The sequence below is a fragment of the Notolepis coatsorum genome (assembly GCF_963971535.1).
Source record: "Notolepis coatsorum genome assembly, chromosome: 18".
In the NCBI taxonomy this organism is placed as follows: Eukaryota; Metazoa; Chordata; class Actinopteri; order Aulopiformes; family Paralepididae; genus Notolepis; species Notolepis coatsorum.
This window is the reverse complement of record NC_140182.1, coordinates 40742877-40760247: the sequence shown is the minus strand read 5'-3', so window position 1 is coordinate 40760247 and position 17371 is coordinate 40742877. Positions and strand designations below refer to the sequence as shown.

At 39.6% G+C, this 17371-nt stretch overlaps 1 protein-coding gene across 1 annotated transcript in view; it reads right to left on the bottom strand.

Moving 5' to 3' along the window:
• Positions 1-325: 325 nt before the first annotated feature.
• pkp3a (plakophilin 3a) overlaps positions 326-17371 on the bottom strand; it is a 60612-nt gene continuing 43566 nt past the window's right edge. Inside the window, exons 10-13 of the mRNA XM_084335545.1 lie at positions 11307-11460; positions 10388-10583; positions 5168-5255; positions 326-3496 (exon numbers count right to left, since the gene is read on the bottom strand). Coding sequence (XP_084191671.1) covers positions 3455-3496; positions 5168-5255; positions 10388-10583; positions 11307-11460 — 480 coding nt within the window. The 3' untranslated portion in view covers positions 326-3454. The remainder of the gene's footprint in view (positions 3497-5167; positions 5256-10387; positions 10584-11306; positions 11461-17371) is intronic.

Below are 17371 nucleotides of genomic sequence, written 5' to 3'. Positions count from 1 at the left end.
GAGCACAAGGCTGTTTTTGTACCACATTGTCTGCATCTATACCTCATTGTCTGGATTTTTACTTCAGCGTACTTAGATTGTACTTTAGTTTGTATATTGTATTGTATATTGTTATTCCTCTTTTACTTACTTATCTACTGTATGAAGCACATTCTCGGGCTAAAGTACATGTACCTTATATGTGAAATAAAAAACGAACTTGAAACTTGAAGCTTGGCTGTGAAAAGTACTTTTCATAACAAGATCGGTCACTTAATTAGTTACAAGACACCGTCTCCTCCTTGTACCGACTTATCCACTTGTATAAAACTCAAAAACACATTGAAATAGTTCATATTTTTTATAAAGTACATACAGTAGCACATTGTTACAAATTGCACCTTGACAAAAGTAGTAACGGCGAAAGCGTACATTGAATTTGAAAAATATAAACTCAAGCGCTGATTGTATTCCAACCATATCAACATCTTACCCCCATTTTTTTTTACTACAGGAATGGTGTCCAAATTGCTTTTGATAAAAACCATTTAACAGTGTAATGAGTTCCTTTCAACAATGTGCCATAGAAACATTACAAAATACTTTTCAAAAACAAATATTGCAGCATGCTCTGGAAGTGAATGAACGACTGCATGCTTTGACCCCAGCCTTACCTGTTCCCCTACTTAATTCATCTCAACATTAGCAAACAACAGTCACAATGGCAACATAGATATAAACAATAAAAAATAAACACAATGTGACAGTTTTGTTTGACTCATTTGTTTGAAACGTCAAACAAGAATGTCATTTGTGGACAAAAGGATTGAGGATTGCGAAAAGGGAAAATTGATATACCATACTTTGTACAGCGTTGGAAGCATGGTCGTTACTCCCATCTTTTTGAATTATATTCAACCTTTCAGTAGTACACATCAAAATAATAGTACCTTTTTTTCTCTTTCTTTTTCAGACAAACGTCATTATACTGTACATTCACTTTGTACACCACTTTGAGGAGGGCTTTATTTGAGAAAATTCAAATTGTAAACCCAGATTTGTTTTGGCAGTCTGAGAGTTGTATGTTGAATTGTTTTTTTGTGGAGGACATCTTCGGTTTTGCAGGATTTTTGGAGAAGGCATGGCACCTGAGACAAAACACACTGTATCCTATATAATTGTATTTGAATTCACCTTGTTTTTCTGTTTATTTACATTGAGTACAGCTTGTGTTATATTACGTTTTATTGTATTTTCTTGTATTTTTTTATGGCCATCTTGGTCTATGTCATTTGTTAAGTAATTGGTAAAGTATATTATTATATACTTATTGTTATGTGTCTTGTAAGCCCATATGGGCTGGGCATACATCTGTATGTAAGACACGAAAATAAAAAATATCAAATAAAAAAAATCAACATTCAGTTACAACTTAGTTAACGTTCTAACTTGTGAAAAATGCGTTCTAGACTGGATGCATTTATCTATCCAAAACTACACTACTGCAGATACAAATGACAAAATATATATATAACATTTCAGAATCTATTATTTTGCAAAAAGGAAGGCACAACTTGCATACAAAAGATTACACACAAGAATTGGTTGATAATTAACCAAGGAAGGCATAGTTGGACCTTTTATACAACCGCGTTGGAACCATAACGGTAGTATCCATGCTGAAAAGGTGATGCTGCGATGAGACCAGGCACAAAGTCTTCACCTTATCTGGGCCATAAACGGCCCTCTGAGACCGGTCCCACATAGCGGAGAAACGCTTAAGAGACAACTGGTTACAGCAATTTCAACTTGATAAACATTGCACTGAGAGAAAAGAGAAATTCCCAGATTCCACCAAAACATTCAGCATTCAGACAAAGAAAGACAAGTAATTAAGGTGCACACATCTGCGTTCCCCAGAGTCCGCTGCTAGTCCAGATGAGTATGAATCCATGTATCTAGTCCAGTGGTTCCCAAATTTTTTTTTACCAAGGCCCTGAAAATATATATTCCCCCCCCACGGCACCCCAACTCCTCTACATGTTTGTTAACATGTCAGAACTTAAGCTACAACACACCATTGTTTTGTTTGTAGCATATTTAAAGCTGATTGATGAGTCACACCATTTTCAGTATTAAATTACATTGAACTAATTGTTACAATTCCTGGTCCTTGTGAGCAAAGAAGAATGAGCCTATAAAAACAAAATTGCAATGGCAATAATTAATAGATAAAATACTAAGAGATTAAACATAAAATGACAGGTATGGGCTATGATAATATTTAAAACCAATGGTCCTCATTCTCGAACGTGTTCCTAAGTGCCTTTGTAAATATCTTGGTAAAAATGTCGTACCAACAGATTTATGAAAATCGTCCTTGGTAACTTTTACATATGTCCGTTCGAGAATGAGGACCAATGACTTGTGCCTGCTTCAGAGAGAGATTATGAAACAAGCCTTTGTCCGAAGCACTTTTCATCTCTCTCACTCTCTATCTCTTTCTGTTCCCCCTCGACATACGCAGGCTGACGGAGCTCTTTGAGCAGGAGGGACATTTGTCTCAGTTCACCGTGTGTGTGCCGGCACCGCACTACAACACAGTGTGATGATAGTTCTTTGTTCATTTAGAACAAATGAGACCAAAAGCAGGAAACACTATTGGCACTTGTTGAAAATTGAGAAAAACCATTGTTGCAACATAAATATGCATTCAGTAGCAAGCATAGCCTATAGAATTTCATATGCAATTTTAAAATATGAACGACAGTGGCTCGGGAGGTACAGTAGAGCAGTCGTCTGGCAATCCGGAGATTCGTGGTTCGATTCCCGCTCCTCCGGGGCAACGTGTCGATGTGTCCTTGAGCAAGATATTTAACCCCCAGTTGCTCCCGATGAGCAGGTTGGCACCTTGCATGGTTGCCTCCACCGGCGGTGTGTGAATGTGTAAAAATGTGAGGAACAAATTGTAAAGCGCTTTGGATAAAAGCGCTATATAAATGCAGCCATTTACCATTTATATGTTTTAATCAGCTTTCAAACTCATTTTGACATGTAGTTAAATGTAGCCTATTAGGCCATGTAGGATTAGAAGGTGAAATTAGCAGATTGTAGGATTATAAAGTGAAATGAGCAGATTGTAGGATTATAAAATTAAATGGGCAGATTGTAGGATTAGAAGGTGAAATGAGCAGATTGTAGGATTAGAAGGTGAAATGAGCAGATTGTAGGATTAGAAGGTGAAATGAGCAGATTGTGCGCGGTACCCCTGGACGGTCATCACACCAGGGGGCCATGGCAGCCACTTTGGGAACCACTGATCTGGTCACTTGCACTGCGTTGATGTCCATCTAGTTCCATGATGCATAGGAAGTATTGCCAAGGGGTTTTGTTTTGAGCAGGTCCTCAATCACGTATGTGTCCCGTGTACTTTATACAACAACACGCCACAAAGACACAGCATGTTGATTCCTCTCTAGATTGTCATGTCCGCAAAGTCTGGTCGCGTGAACCCTTTCTGTAAAAGACAAAAACAAAGTACATACTTGTTAAAAAATACCACACTGTCTGAACATACTGTAAAGTCTAAGAAGTCTATAATAATATGACATTCTATTGTACACTGTAACAAAAATAGAATGTACTACCCTGGAGTGCCTTTCAGTGTTATTGTACATGCTGTTGGATCTCTACTGACATGACACATTGAAATCCATGCAGCCAAAAAGTCAAGACTAATTTACCGCTCCAACAACTGAGATATTTTCCCCTCACAAGACATTTGTACAGAAATCTGTGTTTTCGTTTGAAACTGTAAAGAAAAAAGGAAACGGTTCCAGAGGTATTTTTGTTCTGTCAGGACTTGCCGATCAGGAAGCTACCTGAACGCTGCACCCTTGGGAGGGGCAAGCCGCCATCTGCAAAGGCAATAAACCCGACCTAGCCCCTCCCAAGGGTCTGTGACTGACTGACTGACTGGGATTACAATACGTGTGAACAGTTACAGATGTATGTTCTTCACCATGAGCCACCCAATCCGCAAGCGTATTGCAGAGGGTATGGAATTCAAGCTGATACATGTATCTGCGTATACACACACATGCACACACACACACACACACACACACACACACACACACACACACACACACACACACACACACACACACACACACACACACACACACACACACACACACACACACACACAGTATGCACGCACACACACATACAGACAATATATGTATGAGGGTGTGGATCAACATTCTCAAGTAAGTGAAAGGTTTGGCACTGAGCTTCAACCTGTGTGACAGTTTGTACAACTAATGCAGCTCTTTTGTGTATCTGTGTTGTGTTGTGGTTGTGTTGTGTTTGTGTTGTGTTGTATTTTGTTTGTGTTGTGTTTGTATTTGTGTTGTGTTGGTGTGTGACAGTTTGTACAACTAATGCAGCTCTTTTGTGTCTCTGTGTTGTGGTTGTGTTGTGTATTGTGTTGTGGTGTCGTTGTGTTGTGTTTGTGTTGTAGTTGAAGATTCATATACATAATAATAAAACAATGGTAGGATGAGAGGAAGTTACTGCTGTTGCAAACGTCAGGGAACAAGTAGAGCATCTATAAAAAGAAGAGGGAGTCCTCTGGGGAATCCTGTGCTCATTTAAAATAGACAACTCCCAAAGCACAGTATTTACCAGCGACACATTAATCATGCAATCTATTTTCGAGACTTAAATTACATCTTCATTTACTGAGCATTCAACAGTAGGAACCATGCTTTGAAAGTTTGGATCTACAGTATCTGACGGATTGTCTGTATCCACTCATCAAAACATCCTTGGGTGTGATTTGATCGTTATGGAATTTGAAGGCTCCTGGTTTGGTTTACATCAGTATTCAACAACCTTGCCTTTAAAGACACTACTTGAGGTAGGCACTGTCTGATTGGATCTTCAACCTGTTGTGTGATTTGTTTTTAAATGTCAATAATACCCATAAAATCGGTTGATCATTAATAGCTTTTCATCAATTCTTACAGTACTGACAAACATACACTGTTCCTTATTGACCATATTCACACGCCTGCCATTTAGCTGGAAAGGAAAAAGGCATTTTATCATAAAGTATTCCGTATTTTATTATGACAAATAATAAACAAACTTGAAACTTGAACTCGACTCTCTGATCGCTCACCGCTTTGTAGTCTTTGTGCAACTTCTTGTACTGGAACATGTTGCAGAGAACTGTGGCGGCCGCCTTGGCTGCTTTCAGCTTCCCAGCGCTGGAGAGAGACACATTCAAGGTTAGACCTGACGAACAAAGATGTTGTAACGGGGGGGGGGAGACAAAATCTTTGAGAAGATCAGTTAAACAACAACAACGCAATATTCTATATCAATGGTCATAATACAACATCTGAAGGAAGGAGAGTGTACGAACACACTAGACATTCTGCACATTTCCGTACCAAAATATGGGAGAAAGCGCCTTTTGGTAGCGAAATATAATGAATGTGACAACCTACCCGTGTGACAACCATCCCTGTTAGGGCTGGGCGATAAAACGATAACAATAATTACCATGATATATTTTAATAATCGATATCGATCGATAATAAAAAAAGATATCAATACATTTTTTATTTTTTATTATTATTTTATATATATGGAAGTGTATTGCTGCCACACCAGAAAAAGAATATCCGTATCACGTTATAACGTGATAACTTCTTGTTTTAACATAAAGTTTCACGTTATAACATGATAACTTCTTGTTTTAACATAAAACGTTTCACGTTATAAGGTGAAAATCATGTTTGAATAAGGAAATTATGTGCGCCGTCTGCGAGACCGGAACATTTAGGAATTATGGCTCGTGTACATGATTTGATTAAATTATACTTCATGCTTGGGTTGAGACATGGCGAGATTATGCTATTATTGAGCACGGTGGATGATATTGTGATGAGTATGCGTACACTAGAAGGGTGTTAAAATGCATGGGGCTGTACAGAAGGAAGAATGAATCTGGCTCTGGGATAGAAATGTCCGACGCACATATTCTCTGCTTCGAAGTGGGTTATGCTTAGAGTTTGGAATCAGGGCTGGTGGTCCATAAATATGTATTCTAGGAGAATATATATGTAAGGTAATGTGCGAACAATCTTGTGTGTACAAGGCGGACATTTCTATCCCAGAGCCCGTCGGAGCTAAACCAATCAGAGAGGGTCTTCGCTGTACGCGGGCTAGCCAATCAGAGAGCGTCTTCGCAAACTACAGCTATGAAAAAAAAAATCATGCAGACGGCGCACATCGTTTCCTTATTCAAACATGATTTTCACGTTATAATGTGAAACGTTTTATGTTAAAACAAGAAGTTATCACGTTATAACGTAGGGCTGTCTTAAATACTTCGAAGCTTCGTTCGATGGGCATGGGATTCGAATATGAAAATAAAATTCGATTATAAAATAAATTATAATAATAATAATAATAATAATAATAATAATAATAATAATAATAATAATAATAATAATAATAATAATAATAATAATAATAATAATAATAATAATAATAATAATAATAATAATAATAATAATAATAATAATAATAATATGCCTATTATTCTTTTTGGTGCAAAATCAACTCTGCCTCTCTTTGTTAACTACAACAAGCAATGCTGTTTGTTATTTAAGATGAGGTCAGACTCGGCACTGACAGATTTGTGTTCATTGTGCTGCTTTTATAAAGCCTCAAATGACGGCTTACAATATTTCATGAAAGCAAAGTGTTTCGTTTGTCTAAGATTTTAAAAGGTTTAAACTTTACAGCACTGACAAAGTCAAACAAAGTGCTGTACAAGTCCCACAGCATAAAAAAAAATCTTTTTATTTCGAAGCTTCGAATTAAAATCGAATCTCGGCCCCGAAGCTTTGAATTCCAATATTTTTTTTCGAAGGTCAGCCCTATATAACGTGAAACGTTTTATGTTAAAACAAGAAGTGATCACGTTATAACGTGATACGGATATTTTTTTCTGTTTCTGGTGTGGCAGCAATATGCTTCCGTATATATATATATATATATATATATATATATTTTTTTTTTTTTTTTTTTTGGCCTGCAACAGGGCAGTTTTAAAACCAGAGACAGTGGACAGACTTGTCCTTCTTGCCTGCAACTTAAAGTAATGGCTTTGCTTGTCCAAATGACTACTGACCAAATTGAGATTTCTTTTTCTCTTGTCCATTTATTTAGTTTGCTTTCTAATTTAAAATACAGTTTGAAACCGTCTGTACACACTAGTAGGCTATGTGTGCTAGCAGAGCTAGTCTCCAGTCGCGAGTCACGGTGCACATGTGTGGTGGTTTGTCCACCAAAAAAGCACCAAAAGATAGAAAAGAAACTAGCAGAGCCAGAACTATTCAACTCCCCTGGAGCCACATCCAGCAGAGAAAATAAGCCTGTTTACTTTCGCTTTCAAACCAGCTGCAGCCTGAGAACTAGAGTGTGAGGGGCTGTAACACTAAAGATGGCGGCAACGACAAAGAATCGCTGCAAAATCTGTTGTTTAAAAAAATAAATACAAACATTTTATATATTTTTTTAATACTTATAACAACATCGATAATTATCGATATCGAGTGATATGATAACATTATCATATCGTTAACATGATATAATTTTTGGCCATATCGCCCAGCCCTAATCCCCGTTCTCCCCTACACCCGTGAGTGACTTGAGAGGTCATGGTATTCACTCTCTAAACTACCATGTTTGTGGCTTAATCAATCAATCAATCAATCAATCAATCAAACTTTATTTGTATAGCACATTTTATACAGTAAGTGCAACTCAATGTGCTTCACGGAAAGTCATTGCAAAGAATAATAAGAATTATTAAAAAGGCAGGAAACAAACAAATACAAATTATTAGAAGAAATGCAAAACACTAAATGCTAAAAAGGTGTGTATTAAGATTTCTTTAAAAAATGTCCACAGATTCAGAAACCCGTAGATCCTCCTCCAGGCTGTTCCAAAGGCTATAGGATCACTATAGCTAAACACTGCTTCTCAGGCCTTGTTGTTCAAAAGGCTATAGGATCCCCCCCCACCTCCTCCTCCCTCATCTTTTTCTGCCGAAGACTTTGCGATCTTCTTTGAGGAAAAAGTGGAGAACATCCGCAGCTCCTTCTCCCAACCCCCACCCATTCCAAACGCTGAATCGAGAACCTCATCCTTCACTCTGTCATCTTTCTCTCCCATTACAGAAGCCGAGACCCTGACACTGGTAACGTCGAACCGTCCGACTACATGCCAGCTGGACCAGCTACCCTCCCCACTCCTCCAGACCATAGCACCGGACATCCTCCCATTCCTAACTGCAACCATCAACTCCTCACTCAACTCGGGGGTGGTCCCCACCTCCCTAAAACAAGCCAGAGTCACGCCCCTCATAAAAAAACCAACCCTGAACCCCACCGTCATAGCCAACTATCGCCCTGTCTCTCTTCTCTCCTTCCTTTCTAAAACACTTGAACGTGCTGTATCCAACCAACTTACTGCTTATCTCTTACAGAATGACCTCCTAGACCCCAATCAGTCTGGCTTCCGGACTGGCCACTCCACAGAAACGGCCCTCATTGCGGTCACAGAGGCACTTCACTTAGCAAAAGCGAAAGGCCTCTCCTCTGTCCTGATTCTCCTAGATCTATCTGCAGCCTTCGACACAGTCAACCATCAGATCCTCCTCGCGGCCCTCGCAGGAATGGGAGTGGCTGGATCTGCGCTGACATGGCTGACATCATACCTCAATGACCGCTCCTACCAAGTGTCATGGAGAGGGACTCTGTCGGCCACCCGCCCCCTCCGGACGGGTGTCCCCCAGGGCTCGGTCCTAGGACCCCTTCTCTTCTCCCTCTACACTAAATCACTGGGTAACATTATCACATCTCATGGCTTCTCATATCATTGTTATGCCGATGATACTCAACTCTTCCTCTCCTTCCCTCCCTCAGATATCCACGTCTCTGAGCGGATCTCGGCCTGTCTGTCCGACATCTCCGCCTGGATGACGACCAACCACCTCAAACTGAACCTAAGCAAAACAGAATTGCTCCACCTGCCGGCCAAATCCTCCCCCCTGACCGACCTCTCCATCACAGTCGAGAATGCAGCTGTGACCGCGTCGCCGACCGCCAAGAACCTTGGTGTTGTCCTCGACGACCAGTTGAACTTCTCTGCTCACATCGCAGCGACAACCAGAACCTGCAGATTCCTCCTGAGCAACGTCAGAAGGATACGCCCCTTCCTGACAAAAGAAGCCACCCAACTCCTCGTCCAATCAACAGTCATCTCCCGCCTCGACTACTGCAACGCACTGCTAGCTGGCCTCCCGGCCACTGCCACCAAGCCTCTTCAACTCATTCAAAATGCAGCGGCCCGCCTGATCTCAAACCTACCGAAGTCAGCCCATGTCACCCCACTTCTTAGGGACCTGCACTGGCTCCCCATTGCTGCACGTATCCGCTTCAAGGCCCTCGACCTAGCATACCGTGCGGCAAAGGGAACCGCTCCCGCCTACCTCCGGTCAATGGTCTCTAACTACACACCCTCAAGACCCCTACGCTCTGCGTCTTCTGGCCGCCTCAGATCTACTCCTATCCAAGCTCCCGGAGGGTCATCAAAGAGAAGCCGCCTATTCTCAGTCCTTGCCCCACAATGGTGGAATGAACTACCCATCCCAGTTAGGACAGCCGAATCCCGTCCAATCTTTCGCCGTCGACTAAAGACTCACTTCTTCAACCATTATCTGAAATGATAAAAAAAAAAAAAAAAAAAAAAAAAAAAATCTAACCCCGACTAACCTTAATGTCATGCACTTGTCCTAATAAACTAACCTACACTGTAACACGCAACACTTTGATGAACATTGTTACTCAGCTGATAGAGTTATACCCTTCTTGCTGTCTTGTCGCACAGAACTTGTAAGTCGCTTTGGATAAAAGCGTCAGCTAAATGACTAAATGTAAAATGTAAATGTAGCTAAACACTGCTTCTCAGGCCTTGTTGTTCAAAAGGCTATAGGATCACTATAGCTAAACACTGCTTCTCAGGCCTTGTTGTTCCAAAGGCTATAGGATCACTATAGCTAAACACTGCTTCTCAGGCCTTGTTGTTCCAAAGGCTATAGGATCACTATAGCTAAACGCTGCTTCTCCAGGCCTCATTGTTCTAGCCTGTGGAACAGTTTGGAGACCAATGCCAGAGGATCTAAGGGTTCTGCCGGGCACATACCTAAAAAAGCATTTCAGATGAACAGGCAGGTGCCTTAAAAGCCAATGAAAGGATCTTCAAATTGATTATAAAAATAACTAACCAGTGCAGGGACTTCGGGGAGCTGTTGACCACGTACCTGTTGTCATGGCAGGTCTTAATGGCCACTAGTTTTTGCAGGCCTTCGAAGAAGGTGATGTCTCTGGCGGCGACGGAGCTGCTGGTCACCAGGTTGTTGAGAATCCCACAGATGTTCACCACCACGTCGCTGGACGGCTCCTTCTGTTGCCCGTCGCTGGGCAGCTTAGTCACCAGGTTGTTCACAACCTTTGTGGCTGAGGGAACAAAGAGAATAAACAGGCAATTAAGAAATAATGTGTTGTTCCTATTGTTTAGGACAGTCCAATCAATGTGTGTACGTGGACTCTTTCCCAAAGCCTAAACTCAAGACTTGTGATGTCATCGGGTAGAACGCCTGGAGCAGCTCATTAGACTGACTGGGAGACTGATTTTGTAGACCCATAGAATGTCTGTCTTAGGTTTTTATACCAAAATTAGTTTTGATCTATTGTACTGTATGTACGCTTTGGGAGAACATACAAGAATGTTCATAAGTACTTGTACTGTCCTAGACTATAGGAATAAAATATATTCTTACATCGGGCGGTTGTTGGATACTTTATGTTGTTGAATACTTTATGTCAATATGTTTATTTGCAAATAGTCATGTACATTCTCCAAAGTTACCCTATACTGCTAGGAATACCAGTATTTCTTTGTATCTTCTTTTTTGTGTGTATTTGGTTACAAATGCTGCTGTAGACACTGGAATGTCCCTTTGGATTATGTATGTATATATTTATGTTGATACATTATGTATGAGTGTATATATTCTATCTATTGAAACAGTAGAGGGAAAAAAACATTTTGATTATATTTCTCATATTAGGCAAACATGTATGAATTATGGAAGATGAGGAGTGAATCTTCCTTCCTCGGTTACATCTGTACATCTAGCGTAGTGCTTCAGTCAGGAGAAGGGGAGGAGAGGGACTGACCCAGGTCGCTCTTGTCCCTGGAGTGGCGGGATAGGTTCCTGAGGAAACCGGTGAGGGAGCGCAGCTCCAGGTCAGAGTTGGTCCGCAAGAGATCCAGCAGCACTGGCAGCATCCGCTCCTGTTCCAGAGCCACGCGGCTCAGCACTGACGCCCACTGCAGGCAGAGAGGTTCATCTCCTTTACATTTAGCTTAGCTTAGGTTGCATTTTTTTTGGTTAGGATCCCCATTAGCTGTCACCCTTGTAACAGCCACTCTACGATTCACACGAAACAAAAAATATCAAATGTACATGTCATTACAGAAATAGACGAGGACACTATAAAACAACACAGTGACAAAGGTAAAAAGAAATAGATACGAAACGGAAGATAAAATGAAAATCTAGCTGTCACTGCTACTGATGTGCACGCGTTACTGACTCGCACATATCACTGATTCACACACAGTACACGTATAATCGATAATAGCATATTATGCTGCTATTTTAAATTGTTATGCTGCTATTTTAAATAGTGTTATTGTTTATACTGTTCTTATTGTCTGTACTACTGTGTTGATGTTGCTGCTTGGAGGCAGAGGAGACAAGAAACAAGGATGTCACTCCTCTACTAAAAGGACAGGGCTGTGACTAATAAATGTTGTCCTAAAACCAAAAAAGACAGAGAATAAAAGGACATCCCTTTGACAGGGTTCCAACGTGTATTCCAGCTCCATTAATTTTTTTTAATAGCTGATTTGAATATCTAGTTTTGTTTTGACTAGCTATACCCATCACTGGGGTTTCATGTAATCAGGAAATGTGTTATTTGGTTACTCTTTCCTTCAAACAGTAACTGCATCTACTAGGTTAACTTGACATTATCCACATGAATGGTTTAAAAGTTTAGAAACAAACAGATAATGAAGGTTTTACAAGCCACAGAGCTGTGTGATAGTGTGACTATAAGTAATGTAGAACATTATGTTAAGTAGTGTACCACTAAAAACAAACCACCAGGTGTTGATGGTCTTGACGGGAAACTTCTGAAATTGGTCCCTGATTTAATTGCCCCTGCTATCTGTCATATTATAAATAGTGCTGTCAATAGATTTAATTTTTTTTTACTAATTAATCTCACAATTTTCTGTAATTAATCTAGATTAATCTAGATTAAAAATAGCATTTTTCTATTTAAGACCGAAGCTTGTAACAGATATGTACTTGAGTAAAATCATGGAATTAATGTAAAATCAACACAAAGAAAGTATATTTAGATTCAAAGACTATTTTAATAGCTTTCTTTGAATACACTTTCTCTCCTGTGAAATACAAATGTTCAACAAAATCATCAACATTGACTCAGCTAGACCTCTTTCTTATATCCGCGGCGCTAAGATTGAAGATTTTTCACTCCATAGATTAATCTAGATTAATTTATTTTAACGCTTTAAATCATTTGAATGAATCTCCAAAGTTAAAGCATTAATTTTGACAGCCCTAATTATAAATCAATCCTTTAGTGAATGTTTGTATCCACAACAGTGGAAAACTGCCAAAGTAATACCACTGCCAAAACATTTGAAATTGCCATTCTCAGGATCTAATAGTCATCCCATAAGTTTACTGCCAGTTTTAAGTAAACTGATGGAAAGAATAGTAAGTGAACAGATTAAATGCTACTTTTCTTTGAACACATTAACCACTGATTTTCAACATGCATATCGTGAAGGACATTCAACATCAACTGCTTTAACCCAAATGACGGATGATTGGCTGAAAGAGATGGATAAAAAGAAAATGGTTGGCGCTGTCTTGCTTGATTTTACTGCAGCATTCGACATCATTGATCACAAATTCGTACTTAAAAAACAAATGACATGCCTCTTGTCCTAAATAAGTCCTATATTTCAATGTATGCGGATGATTCAACGATTTACACATCAGCCTCTACAGCCAATTAATTAAATACGGTCCTAAAGGCAGAGTTGCAATCAGTGATGGAATGGATAAAGAATAACAAACTAGTTCTAAACATATCAAAGACAAGTAGCATCATTTTCGGTTCAAACCATACTCTAAGAATGAACCCAGTCTTGAAACTTTTGATAAGTGATGTGGTAATTAATCAAGTCCAGGAAACTAAACTCCTAGGAGTAACATTAGACAGTAAATTGTCATGGTCACACCATAAACAATATAGTAGTGAAAATGGGAAGAGGGATTTCTGTTGTTAAAAGATGTGCTCATTTGTTACCACTAAATTCTATCAAACAGGGCCCCGTTCCATGTACGTGGTTCAACTAAGTCGATCAACATGTCCATTATCCAGCTTCAGTTAACCCGATGTTCAAAGCCGGGATTTTCCTGTTTCACAAAGGAGGATTCAGTCTCGTTAACTCAAGCCAGACTTGAGAGTCAGGCTCAAGTCAGGCTAGATGCGCGCTCCCGTTTTAGGTGGAAAGCCAGCACGTATCGATGGCAGAGACCCTGATTCTCAACGGCATTGATTGATTAATTGATTTAAGACTTTATTGACAGATTGCAATAGGCTCAATCGCCTCGCCGACAAGTTAAATGCGTTATCTATAGGCTAATTCTAAGTCCCTCATTACCTCAATCAATCAGATTATATTTCTTTAAACTTGCCTGCTGGATTGAATAATCAAATGAGATCTTGCTAGCGAAAATTATTAGTTAACTGTTATACAGAATTACGATACGGCTCTCTTACCCATTGATTGATGTATAGTCAATCTTTTACTTATCTTCTCTGTGGTGTAACGGGTTCTTCTTTTGACTTTCACACGGACGACCGGGGTTCAAGGCCCTAGTCTTTTCCTTCTTTTTGCAATATAGGAATAATTCAATTTGGTGCACGTTGAGAGCTATATAAAGAATGACATCCTCAATGCATGTAGATTTATAATATTTTAACTTAAAACCAGGCTACTTTGGCGTATAATCATTAATATTATATTCAAAAAAATCATATTGGAAACACGGGGATTTGAACCCCGGTCGCTGAACTGGCAGGGATGAGCACTACCGCTGGGCCACTGGGCCAGATGGGATAAATTCATTGTTTATACATTAATGAACGAGAGACCCGTGTTTAGAATATCCGTTGTTTTGAATGAAGTTTATCTCTCTATCCTCATTCATTAATGTGACGTCAACGGCTCATTCAATTTCTCAAATCCGTCAAACAGCGCATCTCATCAGACATCTTAATCCCAGTTACAATTAAAATAACCACATCATGTGTACATCGCACGAGCGAGCGCCACCGTCGCCACGGTATATATAACGTGCATTATTTAGGACAAAGTGAATTTAATATCAGCATTTTGGGTCTATTTTACATTTCAAAAGCCCCCTCTGGAAGAATGGAGCACAAAAACGTAATTCAGAATGGTATAATGCAGATCGTAGACTGTGGGAATAGTTTCAGGAAACGGGCTGTCACTTCTTTGCGGGGGCGTGGCGATAGTTCAGGCTAACTTGAACTTGAACTCTGCTTTCGAGCAGGCTCAAACTTTTGGATATGTTGTCATGGTGATTTGGGAAATCCAGGTACATGAAATCGGAAAGTCAGGCTAACACAGTTAGCCTGATAAAGTTATCCGGCTAACTCGGTTATCCCGGTACATGGAACGGGGCCCAGGTCATTCAAGCTCTGGTTTTGTCAAATCTTGACTATTGTCCTGCAGTATGGTAGAATGTAACGACGAATAAACTGAAAATATTGCAAATGGTACAAAACAAAGCAGCACGTATAGCACTTCGCTGTGAGTACAGAACTAATGTTGCAGCGATGCACAGTTGTTTAACTTGGTTACTTGTCAAAATATAAGTTACTCTGCTCACTCCTTGTATTCACTAGGAATATTGTTACAAAGATCCCCTCAATTTTATATAACAATTTATCTATAAGTCTTGACAGACAACCATTCCACCAGACATGCTTCTGCACAAGGTTTTACACTTCCAAAAGTGAGGTTGAATGCAATGAAGCGAACTGTCATGTTCTGTGGTATGCAGGAATGGAACACTCTTCCCAGACATGTTAAGCAGGAGAATAGTAAATGTCGTTTAAAAATCTTGGTAAAACAACATTTTCAACCAAAGAAATTGACATTCCCTAATAGATAGTGTGTATGTAAATGAAAATGTATGTGTCTGATAAAGAGACTGGGATATACGTAAATGAAAAGGTATGTGTCTGATATGGAGATATTATTAAAAGATTGTATAATTGGTTGATATGAACATAGATAATGTATGTAAAAGCTAAATAGTATATTATGCTGTATTGGATTATGCATTAATTATGAGTAGGTATTGTTGTATTGTATTATGAATTGATTAGGAGTATTTATTGTTGTTTTAATTGTCTGTATGACATGTGAATGTTGTGAGTGTATAAAGTCTGTGTATTTTATGTGTTATGGACCCCAGGAAGAATAGCCACAGCACACAGTACAGGCGTTGTACTCTTAAAACTTGTCTATCTGTATGTCATGTATGTCATATATGTTATGATTAATTGAAAATGGGGGACCCTGATGTAAACAAGACGAAAGTCTTTCTCTGGTCTGCATCCCCTTAACACATTGGCGCCCAGCCACGGAGATGTCCGTGTTTCGAATCTAACGCTAGAGGGCCATCCACGGACATGTCCGTGGCTAGGTTGTTTTGGCTTTTATTCCATTTTAATACCTACTCAATGTCACCGAGCGGCACTGCAGAAGTACCCTACTCTTTGAATTCGAAAAAGTGCATTACTGGCCAGATCCTCGTAGGGGCGCTGTCTCGATAATGCAGTGTTCCCTGTGGCAGAAGTTGTCTTGTTTTTTCTGGATCTTCAATGTAGTTTTCTGCTAACCTGAAGCTATGCCTGTAGCATGTAGCACGGAAATACGTTTTGGGACGCGGATTTCAGTGTGCAGTAAAGGAATATATGATCAGCCAATGGACATATCGATCTACCAGATGGCGATCGATAACTGGGAAATCCTTTTTGCAGTCCAACCGGTCACAGGTAAGATCGATTTGACGTCAATTTCAGCTTGGTCGGGCCTTGCTTTGATAGCCATCCACCCGGTCAGCGAATGAGGCTACTGAGGCTAATGCCGTTATTGGTAATCAATAATCAGAAACGACGTCCCCCGCCCCCCCCCCCCCCCCCCCCCCTTTCATGCATTCATGGTGGACCATCATATCGATCATATGCAGTTTGATTTTTAACTCTAGCTTAGCTTCTCTATAGCCGAAATGCCATTGGATTTAACGTTACTAGCTTAGCGCCTTATATCTCGCCTTCCAGGAAATATACTAGACCAAACCCCATATAACACTTATATTCAAGATGCTATAAAATGAGAATGTATTGATGACATTTTTTTTTTCTTTAAGCCATTTTGAAGGGACGGTTTATGGTCTCAATTGACAATGAGAATAGACAGATAGCAATACTATAAAGTATAGATTTAGCTCTACAAACAGCCTCACAAACTATGCAAGTCTGTTTTGAAATGATGGCCGTCTAGAGTGATATTAGACGGCCCCAAATGGCCCCGAATGTGTTAACAATTGTGTGTATTGAGCCATACTGTAATGTACCCATTCTGCAATCTGTTAATAAAGTTTTCAATCAATCAATGTTAAAACAAGTTACAGAGCTGTGCTGTTTGTTTTGGTCAGTATAACATCATGTTAAAACAAGTCACAGAGCTGTACTGTTTGTTTTGGTCAGTATAATTCATCATGTTAAAACAAGTCACAGAGCTGTACTGTTGTTTTGGTTGGTATAATTCATCATGTAAAAAGAAGTCACAGAGCTGTGCTGTTTGTTTTGGTCAGTATAATTCATCATGTTAAAACAAGTCATAGAGTCGTACTGTTTGTTTCGGCCCATATAATTCACCATTGCATCATAGTTTTTCACAGAATTCACCTTATTTACGGTACATAACTTTTCCACGTTTTCCCATGAATGTGGGAACCCTGCTTAGAGCAATCAATTTAAATGTGTCTAGAGTTTTTTAGTAAATGGATTCAATTATCACCCATTCACTCACACAT